The sequence below is a fragment of the Loxodonta africana genome, chromosome X, assembly GCF_030014295.1.
Source record: "Loxodonta africana isolate mLoxAfr1 chromosome X, mLoxAfr1.hap2, whole genome shotgun sequence".
NCBI classification, from domain to species: domain Eukaryota; kingdom Metazoa; phylum Chordata; class Mammalia; order Proboscidea; family Elephantidae; genus Loxodonta; species Loxodonta africana.
The window spans coordinates 80,186,961-80,203,541 of NC_087369.1; the positions used below are offsets into that span (position 1 = coordinate 80,186,961).

At 38.5% G+C, this 16,581-nt stretch overlaps 1 protein-coding gene across 1 annotated transcript in view; it reads right to left on the reverse strand.

The window, feature by feature from the left end:
- TEX11 (testis expressed 11) overlaps window positions 1-16,581 on the reverse strand; it is a 472,254-nt gene that overhangs the window by 431,443 nt on the left and 24,230 nt on the right. Inside the window, 4 exon segments of the mRNA XM_064278445.1 lie at window positions 1,394-1,513; window positions 1,603-1,623; window positions 1,625-1,684; window positions 6,537-6,616. Coding sequence (XP_064134515.1) covers window positions 1,394-1,513; window positions 1,603-1,623; window positions 1,625-1,684; window positions 6,537-6,616 — 281 coding nt within the window.

The following is a 16,581-nucleotide window of genomic DNA, read 5'->3' on the forward strand; positions in this document are numbered from 1 at the left end:
CATTGCTGGTGCAGCCACTATGGAAAACGGTTTGGTGGTTTCTCAAAAAGTTAAATACAGAATTATCATTAAAAAACCCTCTACTCCAAGGTATATACCCAAAACAATCAAAACCAAGAGCTCAAACAGATATTTGTATGCCAATGTTTACTGATACATTGTTCACAATAGTCAAAATTATGAAAACTATCTAAGTGTCCATCAAATGATGAATGGATAAAATACATACAATGTGACATTAATTAACCATAAAGAGAAATGAAATTCTGATACATGCTACAACATGGATTAACCTTGAAAACATTGTGCTAAGCGAAATTAAGTCAGACAAAGAAGGACAAATACTGTATGATTCCACTTACACGAAATATCTACAATAGACAAATTGATAGAGACAAAGTAGATTAGAGGTTACCAGGGTCTGGAGTGGGGAGAGAATGGAGAGTTGTTGCTCAATGGGTACAAAGTTTCTTTTTGGGGTGATGAGAAATTTTTACAAATTGATAGTTGTGATGGTTGAACAACATTGTTCACTTAAAAGCGGTTAAAATGACAAATGTTTTGTTATATACATTTTACCACAATAAAAAAAATTGTATTAAAAATAGGAGGATTACCCTAGATGACACCTAAGGTCTCTTTCATTTTAGAATTATTTAATAACAAAGAGCGAACTCATCACAGATTACGTGATATCAACTGAAAATTCACATTTAACTGCATGGTGACAGAAAGGAGGAAACCCAGAAGCCAATGAAAGGTGAAGCACAACTGTACACTGTGTGATAGCAGCAGATTTCTAGAAAAATCAGCAAACAACCCGGAACAATTGCAAATGAGAAGGTTCTTTTCAGGCAAATATTTTAAGCAGACTGTGAATGTAAGAGAGAGACACAGAGTCAGGTCGTTCAAGTACAGGCTGCTGCCATAAATAAAGTGACAGACATTACATGCAGTGATTGAAAATGATGTTTAGCTATGTTTCAGTCTTTCAACCTCACCCACTCTCACACAGATACCAATCACCATTAGAAATATCACCTCCAAGATGTAAGACAGAGATAAAAAGCTCAAATATAATTTCCTATAAGGCCAGTGAAGGAGCCCCAGTGGTGTGATGGTTAAAGCGATCGACTGCTAACCAAAGGCAGGCAGTTCGAAGCCATCAGTGGCTCCATGGGAGAAAGATGTGCAGTCCGATTCCATAGAGATTCACAGCCTTGGAAACCCTATGGGGTCAACTATGAGTCGGAATCGAATGAACGACAGTGGGGCTGGATGGGTATAAGGCCAACGAAACCTGACTTTCTTCTGGTATATTATATCTTATCACTTTTGTACATTACATATACAAAATGGTCCACTGCAAGGGCCTGGTGACTACAATACCTACTGATTCAGCCTGATATGAAAGCACTTTGAAGAGGTCCTTTTCCACAGCAATCTTATGCATGGTCAAGTGGGTCTCAGTGGAGCTCCTCTGCATTAATTTGACATATAATTTCTCCAGACTCTGGAAAATAAAACCACAATACAATATAATGATGAAAATAACCACAGATGTTACTAGTAATTGCTACAGCTAGAAGTCAGAAAACTTACAGCCACGGCAGCTTGAAAAAAATTCATCAGCCATCACAGCATTTCCAACATTCACCCACCCTTTTCCAGTTTTCATATTCATCTAGAAGAGAGAAGTTAGAAAATAATTATTTAAAATTCACACCTCCCCCAAACTAATTCTTTATTATATAAGCAGATATTGGAGAAAGTATCCTCTGTTCGTATTCAGTAGTATAACTGTATGGATTAAACTGTGTCCCCCCAAAATAAGTGTTGAAAATCCTAACCCCTATACCTGTTTTTTTTTTTTTTATACCTGTGGTTATAATTTCATTTTGGAATGGGTTTCTTTGTTATGTTAACGAGGCAGTATTAGTGTAGGGTGTGTCTTAAGGCAATCTCTTTTGAGATATAGAAGAGCAGATTGAGCAAGCAACCAAGCAAGAAAGCAGAGATGGGGGAAGATAGATGCCATGCCACATGAGGATCTCCGAGGAATGAAGAAATAGAAGCTGAAAAGATACAAGGACCTTCCCCCAGCGCCAACAGAGAGAGGAAGACTTCGCCTAGAGCCGACACCCTGAATTCAGACTTCTAGCCTCCTAAACAATGAGAAAATAAGTGTGTGTTTGTTAAGTCATCCACTTGTGGTATTTCTGCAATAGCAGCACTAGATAACGAAGACAATAAGTAACCCACAGGAAACAACAAGTTAACGGTCAGCATTTATTAGCGCTATGTGTTTTGTTTCGAACTCCGTAATTTAAGAGAAATGGTCTTAAGGAGGAGCCCTGATGGTGCAGTGGTTAAGAGTTTGGCTGCTAACCAAAAGGTCAGCAGTGCAAATCTACCAGCCACCCCTTGGAAACCCTATGGGGCAGTTCTACTCTGTGCTACAGGGCTGCTATGAGTCGGAATCGACCCCACGGCAATAGATTTGTTGTTTTGTTAAGAAGAGTAATAACAACAACAACAGAAAATTAATAGACTTGAAAACACATCTTCTGAAGAAATACTAAAAGAAAGCATTGGGATAATTTAGATAGGAAAAGAAAGTTCTGAAAACTTCGCCTTTCACATACTTGATGAAAATCACTATATGATAAACATTAGACTATAAGTCAACACACTTGGGTTCTAGATCTTATTCCATATCTAATACAATTTTTATTAATTCAACAAACATTTATCAAGTTTCCTTTACATGCCAGGCACCCTGAAGAAGCTCAAGTATTTTAAGTGATAAACACCTAAATAAATAATTGATATTTTATATGTGCAAATGCTATGGAAACAAACAAGGATTAAATCAAGAGGGAGGACTGAGCACATGGTACAGCCACTCCTCCTACCATAAATCCCTAGAAATGACATAACAAAAATATTGATAGGTACACATAGAGATATATAGACATACATCTTCCTTAGAAAGAAAAGACATACATATTGTTCTTATTCAGTAACTGTCCTGGAATATAAGGACCATTTTCAGTGAACCTGAAATTATGAAGAACCTCTGAAAAACAAACAGCAAATGGGATGAGGCAGAAATCGACATCCCAACATTCACAATAATGCTAAATGTAGAAACACCCTTGGCTGTGAACAATAGGAGCATCAGGCAGTTAGCCTCCCCACAAAAAGTATCTGCCTCATCTCCAGAAGGGGGCAGCATGTACAATAACTTGGGCTGGAGAGAACTAGCAGAGTTCCCGGTGGCTGACAACACAGGTCAAAAGCAAAACATCCTGTGCTTTCTCTCCATCGGGGACTGCATTCAGGCTATAGCAAATAGTGACACAGCATTCACAGAAGACTACCAAGGAATCTCAAATCAAATACGAGCAAGAACCACCAAACCTTTGAGGGAAACAAATAGCATGAAAGGGTATCACACTCAACAAATAGAATATCCAAGGGAATATAATTAAGAGAGCTTACAGATGGAAACATGAAGAGAAATAAAATTATTATCCACAGAGTCAAATGATAGTTAGAATCATGAAAATGCTTCTTTTAGTTTTCATTTTTTGGAATCGACAATGCCCAAAATGCAAATGTTAGAGGTGCCAGAAGCTGGAAGGCTAAAAGGGAGAAGAAGTAGAGAGAATGGTACTAATACCCTCACAAAGTGGAAAGTAAGGATATAATCTCCACAGTTAATGGAAAAATAAATAAAAGTTTAAATATATTATGTAAAGTTTAAAAGGTACATCGCACAAATTATGCATAACATTACTAACAAAAATTGGGAAGGGCTACAGGGATAGGTAGAATAAGTGGGGGAAATCCTCATCTATCATCACAGGAAACAAAGAGATCATATATAAAGCTGATAAATCCAGCATTAGCGGTACACGTATATGACTAAGATACATTGAGGTAACCATGAGAAGAAAAAACATAAGTGGTTACAAGTAATAGCTTCAAAATATAAAGACATATGCACAGGTCAATTCATTGCAGCACCCAAATGTCCATCAATAGGGGGCTGGTTGCATATAAGGTATATGATTATACCATGTAAGGTAAAATGGCCAAAGATGGTACACTGAACATCATTAATAACTACAATGGATTAAAACTAATTAAATATGTTAAAATCCATGAGTTCATACAGATACTTTAAAAAAAAACTAGTTGGCCACCTTTCAAGGATGTTAGGGAATCGACTTATTCTGAAAACTGCAAAACAAAGGGAAAGAAACAAGCATTCAATCTGGCTTTCAGGGGAAATTTTTGTCTCTATTCCAGTTAACAAACAAAGAAGGAATGACAGAATTAGAATATGCAAATCCTTGCAGAAATAATGGATCTCAGGATAATGATCATCAAAAGGTACTAACACAATAAAAAAGAGATAAGCAGACGTTGACGGCCCCGATGGAAGTACATCACGCTGCCTATGAATCATTCCTTACAAAGGCTGAACCTGAATATCTGAACACGCCTCTAGACCTAACTACTAGTTCAAAGGAAAAACAAGGCACAGAGGACTATGTGAAATGACACGATGAGAATGCAATTATCAAAATCCAAGATTTAGAAAACTCTATAGGACAGACAAATAACCTGGTTTCTTCAACAAATAAAAAAAGGAGGGCTGTGTAAACTTTCAACAAAAACAAAATACAATGATTTTTTAAAAATCAAAGGAAAAACATTTTTTTAAAGGAGGGGGAAATATGTAGATTAAGAGATAGATTAAAATACAATGTCTGGACTTTCTTTGATCCTGCTTCTAAGAAATCAAGTGCAGAAAGAGAGAGACAGGGGCAGACAGGCTGGATATTTGATGATTTTTAGGAAATTTTTGTCAAATTTTATCAGGCGTGATAATAGGTATGGAGTTCACTTGACTAAAAAAGAGACTTTGTCTTTTAAAGACACATACTGAAATATTTATAGACAAAATGATATGTTTTGGATTTGCTTCAAAAAAAAATCCAGCAAAGGTGTGGGGGGAGCAGCGGTTGCTGCTGGAGGAGATATAGATGAAACAAATGAGTCACTGGTTACTCTAGCTGGATGATGGGTAAATGGGGGAATCATGGTACTATCTTAGCTATTTTTGTGTATGTTTGAACTTTTCCATAACGAAATAGCTTTCTAAAAACATTAGGAAAAATATTTTTCCACTAAAAAAAAAAATGTAGTTGCCTCTAGGGAGTAAGACAGTGGGTAGGGAGGGAGCGGGCGGAGAGCTACTTTTCAACACTTCCATAACTTTTGTGAAAATTTTTATTTTATTTAAACATATATATTTGTATGTATGCTACATACATACTTATGTATGAATGTGGGAAGTAAATGCTCAAATAAATCAATTTTTAAAATAATAAAAATGCAAGGGAAGGACTTCTAGTTCCAGTCATGATTATAATTTTTACATGTCTTCAAGTCAGCTCCAACTCATAGTGATCTTATGTATAACAGAATGAAACATTGCCCGTCCTGCACCATCCTTACAATCATTGCTATGTTTGAACCCATTGTTGCAGCACTGTCAACCCATGTGGTTGAGGGCCTTCCTCTTTTTCATTGATCCTCTGCCTTACCAAGCATGATGCCCTACTCTAGGGATTGGTCCCTCCTGACAACATGTCCAAAATAAGTGAGACGAAGCCACACCATCCTTGCTTCTCAGGAGCACTCTGGCTGTACTTCCTCCAAGATAGATTTGTTTGTTCTTCTGGCAGTCTGTGGTGTATTCAATATTCTTCGCGGACACAAAATTCTAATTTTAACTCCACAACACCTTAAGGTAGATAATATTATTCCCATTTTACAAATGAGGATCTTCCAAAGTCACACAGTTAGTAAGCCACAAAGTTCAGATTCAAACCTAGGTCTGCAGACTTCAAATCCTGTACTCTTTACTTGCTGAATGCTACATAATTTTCATTATTTATTACTCCAAAAAATTCTTTTAAGACTAAATAATACTATTCAATCCTTCTACATGTAGAAACTGTTATTCTAACAAGTTAGAGGTGGTAAAAGCAAAAATAATTCATAAATTCTGAATTATAAGTTCAATATTGAGTCTACTGAACTACTGTAATAACAACTATAGTACTGTTGAGACCTTTAACTCTAGTAAATACACCTATCATAAAAGGAACATGGATAGCATTAAAGGATTCAACCTCCTTCCAGATTTACACTAACTTCAATCGTCTTCATAAGAACCACCACCATCTCATTGCATTTGAGTGGTCCCTGGGTGGCACAAATGGTTGAACACTCAACTGCTAACTGAAAGGCTGACGATTCGAACACACCCACAGGCGCCTTGGAAGAAAGGCCTGGCAATCTGCTTCTGAAAGGTCACAGTCTTGAAACCCGATGCAGTGCTGTTCTACTCTGCATACATGAGGTCTCTATGAGTAAGAATAAACTCAACGGCAACGGGTTTGGTTTTTTTATTTTTCATTCCATTCGCACGTTCTCCTCAATTAATTGGGACTTACCAAAATCTGTCTTCGAACAGCTTCTTCTGAAGGAATTGAGCCTTCACACATGCACACTAGCTTGCAAGCAACATGACGTACTGCAAAACAGTAATTAGACACCCATGAACACAAAACATTATCCTTTTATATATACCTATAAGGAGAAATGAGGACAGATGTGAAACCAGTTTTGTAGCTATTATTAAAAATAAGAACTCTAAAGACCTTTTTTAAAAGCAATTTTCAAAAGTATATGACCTTCTGCATCCCACTTTGAAGTGTGGCATCTGGGATCTTAAACACTAGCGAGCAGCCATCTAAGATGCATCAATGAGTCTCAACCCACCTGGATCAAAGGAGAATGAAGAACACCAAGGTCACATGATAACTATGAGCCCAAGAGACAGAAAGGGCTACATGAACTAGAGACTTACATCATCCTGAGACCAGAAGAACTAGATGGTGCCCGGCCACAACCGATGACTGCCCTGACAGGGAGCACAAGAGAGAACCCCTGAGAGCGCAGGAGAACAGTGAGATGCAGACCCCAAATTCTCATGAAAAGACCAGACTTAATGGTCTGACTGAGACTAGAAGGACCCCGGCGGTCATGGTCCCCAAACCTTCTGTTGGCCCAGGACAGGAACCATTCCCAAAGACAACTCATCAGACATGGAAGGGACTGGACAATGGGTTGGAGAGAGATGCTGATGAGGAGTGAGCTACTTGCATCAGGTGGACACTTGAGACTATGTTGGCATCTACTGTCTGGAGGGGAGATGGGAGGGTAGAGGGGGTTAAAAATTGGCAAAACAGTCATGAAAGGAGAGACTAGAAGGAGGGAGTGGGCTGACTCAATAGGGGGAGAGTAAGTGGGAGTATGTAGTAAGGTGTATATAAGTTTATATGTGACAGACTGACTTGATTTGTAAACTTTCACTTAAAGCACAACAAAAATTATTTTAAAAAAAGTACATAACCTAAGACTCATCAAATAAATCATCTGCTTCATGCTCCAGTCACAGAAATATTTAATTCTCAAATTTTAATTTCTCCAGGTCTTAAATACCAAAGACTCACTGAAGATACATGACTCCATGTAATGTTCTTGTATGTACCATGTTAGCAGGAGAATAATTCTAAAGATATCAGCATCTGACAAAATCTCTGCACATCAGGACAGTTTTAGATTTCTTCTCTTAAAATGTGAAACTTTCTAAATATACTCTTTTGTGTAGATGACTCAGAAGTTCTTGAGACAGAATTTAGTAAATACAAATATCTTCACTATACTGTTTATTTTCCCTATTTTTAAGTTTGAGTAATTGCGACCTCTTTATTTCTGTAGTTTCATCATAAAACATAGCCAAGCTTTTTAAAGATGACTTCACATACAACTGAGTTAGTTGCCTTAACGTTAGATTTCAGCAGTCATTTCTAAATAATATTTCAATGAAAAAGAGAATATTTGCCCAACTAAATTTATGTGGTCAATGAAGTGGTCAGATCTTTACTATCTGTCACAAAATGTAAAATTTGTTAATTCCTTTACACAATTAATTTGTTTCTTGGAAAAAATCTTTTTGTCAAGTAATTTCTAATCATATATTTACATTTACTTACATTTCCAGTTTTGAAAATGTTTATTTTCTTTTTTCCAAAGTTTCCTAATTTTTCAGTATTCTCAAGGACCTTGATGTCTCAATTATTTCCTCTCTTCAAAGGCATCTTCAGTACCTCCCTCTCAACTTACTCCTTCCCCTCTACCTTCAAACACACCCACCTCCGGGGTGGGGGGGGAAGGAATTGACCACACTGCACTTCAAGCTACCATTCCATTTCTCCTCTCCCTCACAACTATATGAATTGAATGATCTACTTGCTATCTCTATTTTATTGCTGCCCACTCATTTTCAGTAAGCCCCAGCAATCTGTTTTGCGTCCTTACTACTTTACATGAACAGCAGTCCCAAAGATCACCTTCCCTGACTTCACAGCAACATTTCACAATGGTCACCATACCCTTGGCCTCACACTATCCAGGTTCAGCATTCATTAATGTCCCTCTGTAGAAAACTTTGCAGTCTAAGAATGCTACTCCGACCACAACATTCATGATACAGCTGTTTATAGTTATTAACCAACAAGTCTTCAGGCCAAAGGTGTTTTAGGCTGAGACCACTTCAGTATAAAGATGTTTTCTCTGTTCCTTTAGCTCTATCCAGCCTTTTCTTCACCCCCCTATATTATAAGCATCTTGCTCCGTTGTTTGCTGACTAACTCTGATGAACATCTGCCTTACTCTGCTCCATCAGTGCCCATAGTCTGATATCTGAATTGACTTCAGACAACATATAATGTTGTGCCCTCTAGCATTTATGAGTTCTTTATTTTTATTCTTAATTGACCTTTAATCTATTTTTTTCCCAGACACTCAAGCATAGTATGTGCCTGGTATCTTTGTTCTGGAGTCTTGCCTTATACCTTTCACCTACTGTCTGTCATAACATGGCATGACAACCTCATACAGAATAAATATGCAGTGAAAAAGTGAGTAATGAGTCTCCTTTAGAATTTTTTTTAATTATATTGTGCTTTAGGTGAATGTTTACAGCTCACATTACTTTCTTATTAAAAAATTTATGTACAAATTGTTTTCTGACATTGGTTGCCATCCCCACATTTTGTCAGCACTCTCCCCCTTTCCCTTTACACCCCGGGTTCCCTGTGTCCATTTGTCCAATCTTCCTGTCGCTTCCTGCTTTGCTTTGTCTTTACTTCTGGGCAGGTGTTGCCCATTTGGTCTCGTACACTTGATTGAACTATGAAGCACACTCCTCATGTGTGTTATTGTTTGTTTTATAGGCCTGTCAAACCTTGGCTGAAAGGTGAACTTTGGGAGTGGCTTAGTTCTGAGTTACCAGAGTGTCTGGGGGCTGTAGTCTTGGAGTTCCTCCAGGCCTTGTCAGAACAGTAAGTCTAGCTTTATTTTTTTTTCATGAATTTGAATTTTCTTCTACATTTTTCTCCCATTCTGTCCATGACTCTCCATTGTAATCCCTGTCAGAGCCATCAGCAGTGGTAGCTGGGCACCATCTAGTTCTGTGCTCAGGCTGGTGAAGCTTGTGGTTCACGTGGTCCTTTAGTCTTTTGGACTAATATTTCCTTGTGTCTCTGATTTTCTTCATTCTCATTTGCTCTGGACAGAATGGGACCACTAGATATATCTCAAAGGGCCACTAGCAAGCTTTTAAGGCCCCAGGCACTACTCACCAAGGCAGACTGTAGAACATTTTCATTACGAACCATGTTATGCCAATTGAGACCATGGTCTCCAGCCCTCGGCTGCAGTAAGTAACTCGGTCCCTCAAGCTGGTTGGATGTGTCTAGGAAGCTTCTATGACTGCCTTGGTCAAGTTGTGCTAACTTCCCCTATATTGTGTGTTGTCTTTCCCTTCACCAAAGTTAACACTTGTCTACTACCTGGTTAGTGTTTTCCCCTCCTAAACCCTCCAGTCCCTCATAACCATCAAAGATTGTTTTTTTTCACCTGTGTGTAAACAGAATTTTCTTGTTTCTTTATAATAGTGGTCTCATACAATATTTTTCCTTTTGTGATTGACTTATTTCATTCAGCATAATGACCTACAGATTCATCCAGGTTGTGAGACATTTCATGGATTCACCATTGTTCTTTACAGTTGCATAGTATTTCATTGTGTGTTCTTGTCATTGATAGATGTCGTCGAGTCGGTTGCAACTCACAGCGACTCTATGCACAACAGAAGGAAACGCCCAGTCCTGTGCCATCCTCACAATAGTTGTTGTTTGAGTCCATTGTTGCAGCCACTGACCAACCATCTCATTGAGGGTCTTCCTCTTTTTCGCTGATCATCTACTTTAAAGAAGGATTAATTCCTTCTCTAGGGACTTGTCCCTCCTGATAAGATGTCCAAAGGATGTAAGATGAAATCTAACCACCCTTACTTCTAAGGAACATTTTGGCTGTACTTCCTCCAAGACAGATTTGTTCGTTCTTCTGGCAGTCGATGATATATTCAATATTCTTCAACAACACCATAATTCAAATGATTCAATTCTTCTTTGCTCTTCCTTCTTCATTGTCTAGATTTCACATGCATATGAAGTGACTGAAAACACCACGGCTTGGGTCAGGAGCACCTTAGCCCCTTAAAGTGACATCTTTGCTTTTTAATTCTTTAAAAAGATCTTTTGTAGCAGATTTGCCCAATGCAATGAGTCATTCGATTTCTTGACTGCTGCTTCCATGGGCGTTGATTGTGAATCCAAGTAAAATGAAACCCTTAACAACTTCGATATTTTCTCCATTTATCATGACGTTGCTTACTGGCCCACTTGTGAGAATTTTTGTTTTCTTTATGTTGAGGCGTAAGCCGTAGTGAAGGCTATAGTCTTTGATCTTCGTCAGTAGTGCTTCAAGCCCTCTTCACTTTCAGCAAGCAAGGTTGTGTCATTTGCATATCGCAGGTTGCTAATGAGTCTTCCTCCAATCCTTATGCTGCGTTCTTCCTCATATAATCCAGCTTCTCAGATTATGTGCTCAGCATACCAATTGAATAAGTATAGTGGAAAAATACAACCCTGACATACACCCTTCTTGACATTAAACCACACAGTATTTCCTTGTTCTGTTCAAACAAATGTCTATTGGTCTATGTACAGGTTCCTCATGAATACAATTAAATGTTCTGTAATTCCCATTCTTTGCAATGTTATCAATAATATATTGTGATCCACACAGTCGAATGCCTTTGCATACTCAATAAAACACAGATAGACATCTTCCTGGAATTCTCTACTTTCAGCCAAGATCTATCTGACATCAGCAATGACATCCCTTGTTCCACATCCTCTTCTGAATCTGGCTTGAATTTCTGGCAGTTCCCTGTTGATGTATTGCTGTAACTGCTTTTGAATGATCTTCACGAAATTTTACTTGTGTGTGATGTTAACGATACTGTTCGATAATTTTTGCATTCTATTGGATAAGCTTTCTTTGGAACAGGTAAAAATATGGATCTCTTCCCGTTGGTTGTCCAAGTACTTGTCTTTCAAACTTCTTGGCATAAACGAGTGAGTACCTCCAGCACTGCATCAGTTTGTTGAAACATCTCATTGTTTTTCGCCAATGCCTTCACTACAGCTTGGACTTCTTCCTTTGGTACCATCAGTTCTTGATCATATGCTACCTCCTGAAATGGTTAAATGTCAACCTATTCTTTTTGATAAAGTACCTCTGTGTATTCCTTCCTCCTTCTTTTGATGCTTCCTGCATCGTTTAATATTTTGCCCACAGAATCCTTCAATATTGCAACTCAAGGCTTGAATTCTTTCTTCAGTTTTTTCAGCTTGAGAAATGCTGAGCATGTTCTTCCCCTTTGGTTTTCTAACTCCAGGTCATTGCACATTTCGTTATAATACTTTACTTTGTCTTCTCAAGCCACCCTTTGAAATCTTCTGTTCAGCTCTTTTACTTAATCTTTCCTTCCTTTCGCTTTAGCTACTGTACATTCAAGAACAAGTTTCAGAGTCTTCTGATATCCGTTTTGGTCTTTCTTTCCTGTCTTTTTAATGACCTCTTGCTTTCTTCATGTATGATGTCCTTGATGTCATTCCACAACTTGTTTGTTCTTTGGTCACTAGTGTTCAATGTGTCAAATCTACTCGTGACATGATCTCTAAATTCCAGTGGAATATACTCAAGGTCATACTTCAGCTCTAGTGGACTTGTTTTAATTTTCTTCATCTTCGACTTGAACTTGCATAGGAGCAACTGATGGTCTGTTCAGCAGTCAGCCCTTGGCCTTGTTCTGACTGATAATACTGACCTTTTCCATTGTTTCTTTCCACAGATGTAGTTGATTTGATTCCTGTGTATTCCATCTGGCGAGGTCCACGTGTATACCTGATGTTTGTTGTTGAAAAAAGGTATTTGCAATGAAGAAATCATTGGTCTTTCAAAATTCTCTCATGGATCTCTGGCATCATTTCTATCACCGAGGCCATATTTTTCAACTACTGTTTCTTCTTCTTTGTTTTCAACTTTTGCATTCCAATCACCAGTAATTATCAATGCACCTTGATTGCATGTTTGATCAATTTCACACTGTAGAAGTTGGTAGAAATCTTCAATTTCTTCATCTTTGGCCTTAGTGGTTGGCATGGAAATTTGCATAATAGTAGTATTAACTAGTCTTCCTTCTAGGTGTATGGATATTATCCTATCACTGACAGTGTTGTACTTCAGGATAGATCTTGAAATGTTCTTTTTGACAATGAATGCAATGCCATTCCTCTTCATTTTGTCATTCCCAGCATAGTAGACCATATGATTGTCCAATTCAGAATAGCCTGTACCAGTCCTTTTCAACTCACTAGTGTCTAGGATGGAGCCCTGGTGGTGCAGTGGTTAAGCGTTCAGCTGTTAACCAGAAAGTCAGCAGTTGGAATCCACCAGCTGCTCCTTGGAAACCCTATGGGGCAGTTCTACCCTATCCTATAGGTCACTATGAGTCAGAATTGGCTCAACGACAATGGGGTTAATGCCTAGGACATAGATGTTTATGCGTTCCATTTCATTTTTGACAACTTCCAATTTTCCTAGATTCATACTTTGTACAGTTTGCTGCTGTTTCTTCTCATTTTGAGTCCTGCCGCATCAGCAAATGAAGGTCCCAAAATCTTGACTCCATCCATGGCCTTAAGGTCGACTCTGAGGAAGCAGCTCTTCCCTAGTCATCTTTTGAGTGCCTTCCAACCTGAGGGCTCATCTTTCAACACTATATCAGACTATGTTCTGCTGTATGTCCTATACTTGGTTTATCCATTAATCTGTTGGAGCCCTAGTGGCACAATAGTTAAGAGCTACAGCTGCTAACCAAAAGGTCGGCAGTTCGAATCCACCAGCCACTCCTTGGAAAGCTTATGCGGCACTTCTACTCTGTCCTATAGGGTCACTATGAGTCAGAATCTACAGCAATGGGTTTGATTTTTTGGTATTCATCTGTGGATGAGCACTAAGGTTGTTTCCATCTTATTGCTGCTGTGAATAATGCTGCAGTGAACATTGGTGTGCATATGTCTATTCGTGTGATGATTCTTATTTCTCTAGGATGTATTCCCAGGAGTGGGATTGCTGCATAATATGATATTTCTATTTCTAGCTTTTTAAGGAGGCACCATTATCACTTTGGTTGTACCATTTCACATTCCCACCAGCAGTGCATCCCATATCCGTTGCCATTGAGTGGATTCCAATCATAGTGACCCTACAGGGTATGATCTCCCCACAACCTCGCCAACATTTGCTATTTTCTGTTTTTTTGATTAGTGCCAGTAATGTCAGGGTGAGATGATTTCTCATTGTAGTTTTGATTTGCATTTCTCTAATGCCTCATGATCATGAGCATTTCTTCATGTGTCTGTTAGCCACCTGAATGTCTTGAATTTTTTCTTTTGGACTCCTGTCTTTGTTTTTTTTTTCTTCCCAGTTCTAACCAGAGAATTGAAGATTAAAATGTCACCACGAAGTTCATCTCTCAACATCAATGGTTCTTAACATTTGGTGAACATGAGAATTACCTGAAATTTTTTTTCAAATTATATAGATGCCAAGCTTCATCCTAAATCTACTTAATCAAAACCTCCAAGGTTGGGGTGGGGGAAGAGGTTAGATCAGATGGCAATGAGGTGCCCTGCCAGCTCTGGCAGATGAAAACACAGGGTCTCACCTGTTGTGCACCCCAATATCTAATTAAGAACTGCTTTTTTTATATATAGGTAGTGAGGCAGTACCCTGGATGAGGTCCTAGGGCTGCAGTGCTCACTTCATCTACCATATTCCTGCTATTTGATGAGTAGTGAAAACCAGTCAGAACAATGTTCCTTGATATGCAGAATGGCATGAGTTTAGAGTTAATGTATATTTTTTAATGTATAATTGGATTTTATTGGATCCAATTTTTTTGATGCTGTTTTTGTGCTTTAGGTGAAAGTCTACATCTCAAGTTAATTTCCAATACAAAAATTTATACACATATTGTTATGTGACAGTAGTTGCAATCCCTGTAATGTGACAGCACACTCCCCTTTCCACCCAGCGTTTCTTGTGTCCACTCAACCTGTCCCTTCCTGCCTTCTCATCCTACCTCCAGGCAGGAGCTGCCTCTTTGGTCTCCTGTATCTGCTTGAACTAAGAAGCACACTCTTCATGAGTATTATTTTATGTTTTATACTCCGGTTTAATCTTTGTCTGAAGAGTGGGCTTCAGGAATGGTTTCAGTTCTGGGTTACCACGGCATCTGGGAACATGGCTTCGGGAGTTCCTCCAGTCTCAGTCAGACCATTAAAACTGCTCTTTTTATGTGATTTTGAATTCTGCTGCACACTTTTCTCCCGCTCCATCAGGGAATCTTTGTTGTGTTCCCTGTCAGGACAGTACTGATTGTAGCCGGGCACCATCTGGTTCTTCTGGTCTCAGGCTGATGAAGTCTCTGGTTTATGGGGACTTTTTTCTCTTGGGCTAGTATTTTCCTTGTGTCTTTGGTGTTCACTCTCCTTTGCTCAAAGTGAGTTGGGACCAATTGATACATCTTAGATGGCCTCTTGCAAGCTTTTAAGACCAATAACGTCACTCACCAAAGTGGGAAAAAGAACATTTCCTTAACAAACTTTGTTATGCCAATTGACTTAAATGTCCCCTGAAACCATGATCCCCAAACCTACACTGTCCCTCAAAATGTTTGGTTGGTTCAAGAAACTTCTCAGCTTTTGCATTAGTCCAATTGCGCTGACTTCCTCTGTATTGTGTGCTATCCCTCCCTTTGCCTAAGATAATTCTTGTCTACTACCTAGTTAGTGAATTCCGCTCTCCCTCCTTCCCCACCCTCATAACATCAAAGAATCTTTTCTTCTGCGTTTAAATATTTTCTTGATTTCTTATAATAGTGGTCTCATACAATATTTGTCTTTTTTGTGATTGACTAATTTCACTCAGCATAATGCCCTCCAGATTCATCCATGTTGTGAGATGTTTAAATAATTGCTCTTTATCGTTGCATAGTATTCCATTGTGTGTATGTACCATAATTTGCTTATTCATTCATCTGTTGATGGGCATCTAGGTTGTTTCCATCCTTTTGTTATTGTGAACATTGCTGCAATGAATATGGGTGTGCATATACCTATTCATGTGACAGCTCTTATTTCTCTAGGATATATTCCTAGGAGTGGCATTGCCGGATCATATGGAACTTCTATTTCTAGCTTTTTAAGGAAGTGCCAAATTGATTTCCAAAGCAGTTGTACCATTTCACATTCCCACCAGCAGTGTATAAGTGTTCCCATCTCTCCACAACCTCTCTAACATTTGTTATTTTGTACTGTTTTTTTTTTTTTGGATTAGTGTCAGCCTTGTTGGGGTGAAATAGTATCTCCTGGTAGTTTTGATTTGCATATTTCCTCATGTGTCTCTTAGTTGCCTGAATGTCTTCTTTGGTGAAGTGTCTGCTCATACCCTTTGCCCATTTTTTAATTGGATTAGTTGTGCTTTTGTTGTTGAGGTGTTCCAGTATCTTATATATTTTAGAGATCAGACCCTCATCAGATGTGTTGTAGCCAAAATTTTTTCCCCAGTCCGTAAGTTCTCTTTTTATTCTTTTGATGAAGTCTTTTGATGAACATGAGTGTTTGATTTTCAGGGGTTTCCAGTTATCTGGTTTCTCTTCTGGTGTTTGTGCATTGTTAGTTATGGTTTGTATTCTGTTTACACCAAGTATTAGGGCTCCTACTGTTGTCCCTATTTTTTCTTCCATGATCTTTATCATTTCAGATTTTATATTTAGGTCTTTGATTCATTTTGAGTTAGTTTTTGTACATGGTGTGAGGCATGGGTCTTGTTTCATTTTTTTGCAGATGGATACCCAGTTATGCCAGCACCATTTGTTAAACAGACTGTCTTTTCCCCATTTAATGGGCTTTGGCCTTTGTCAAATATCTGCTGCTCAGAGGTGGACAGATTTAT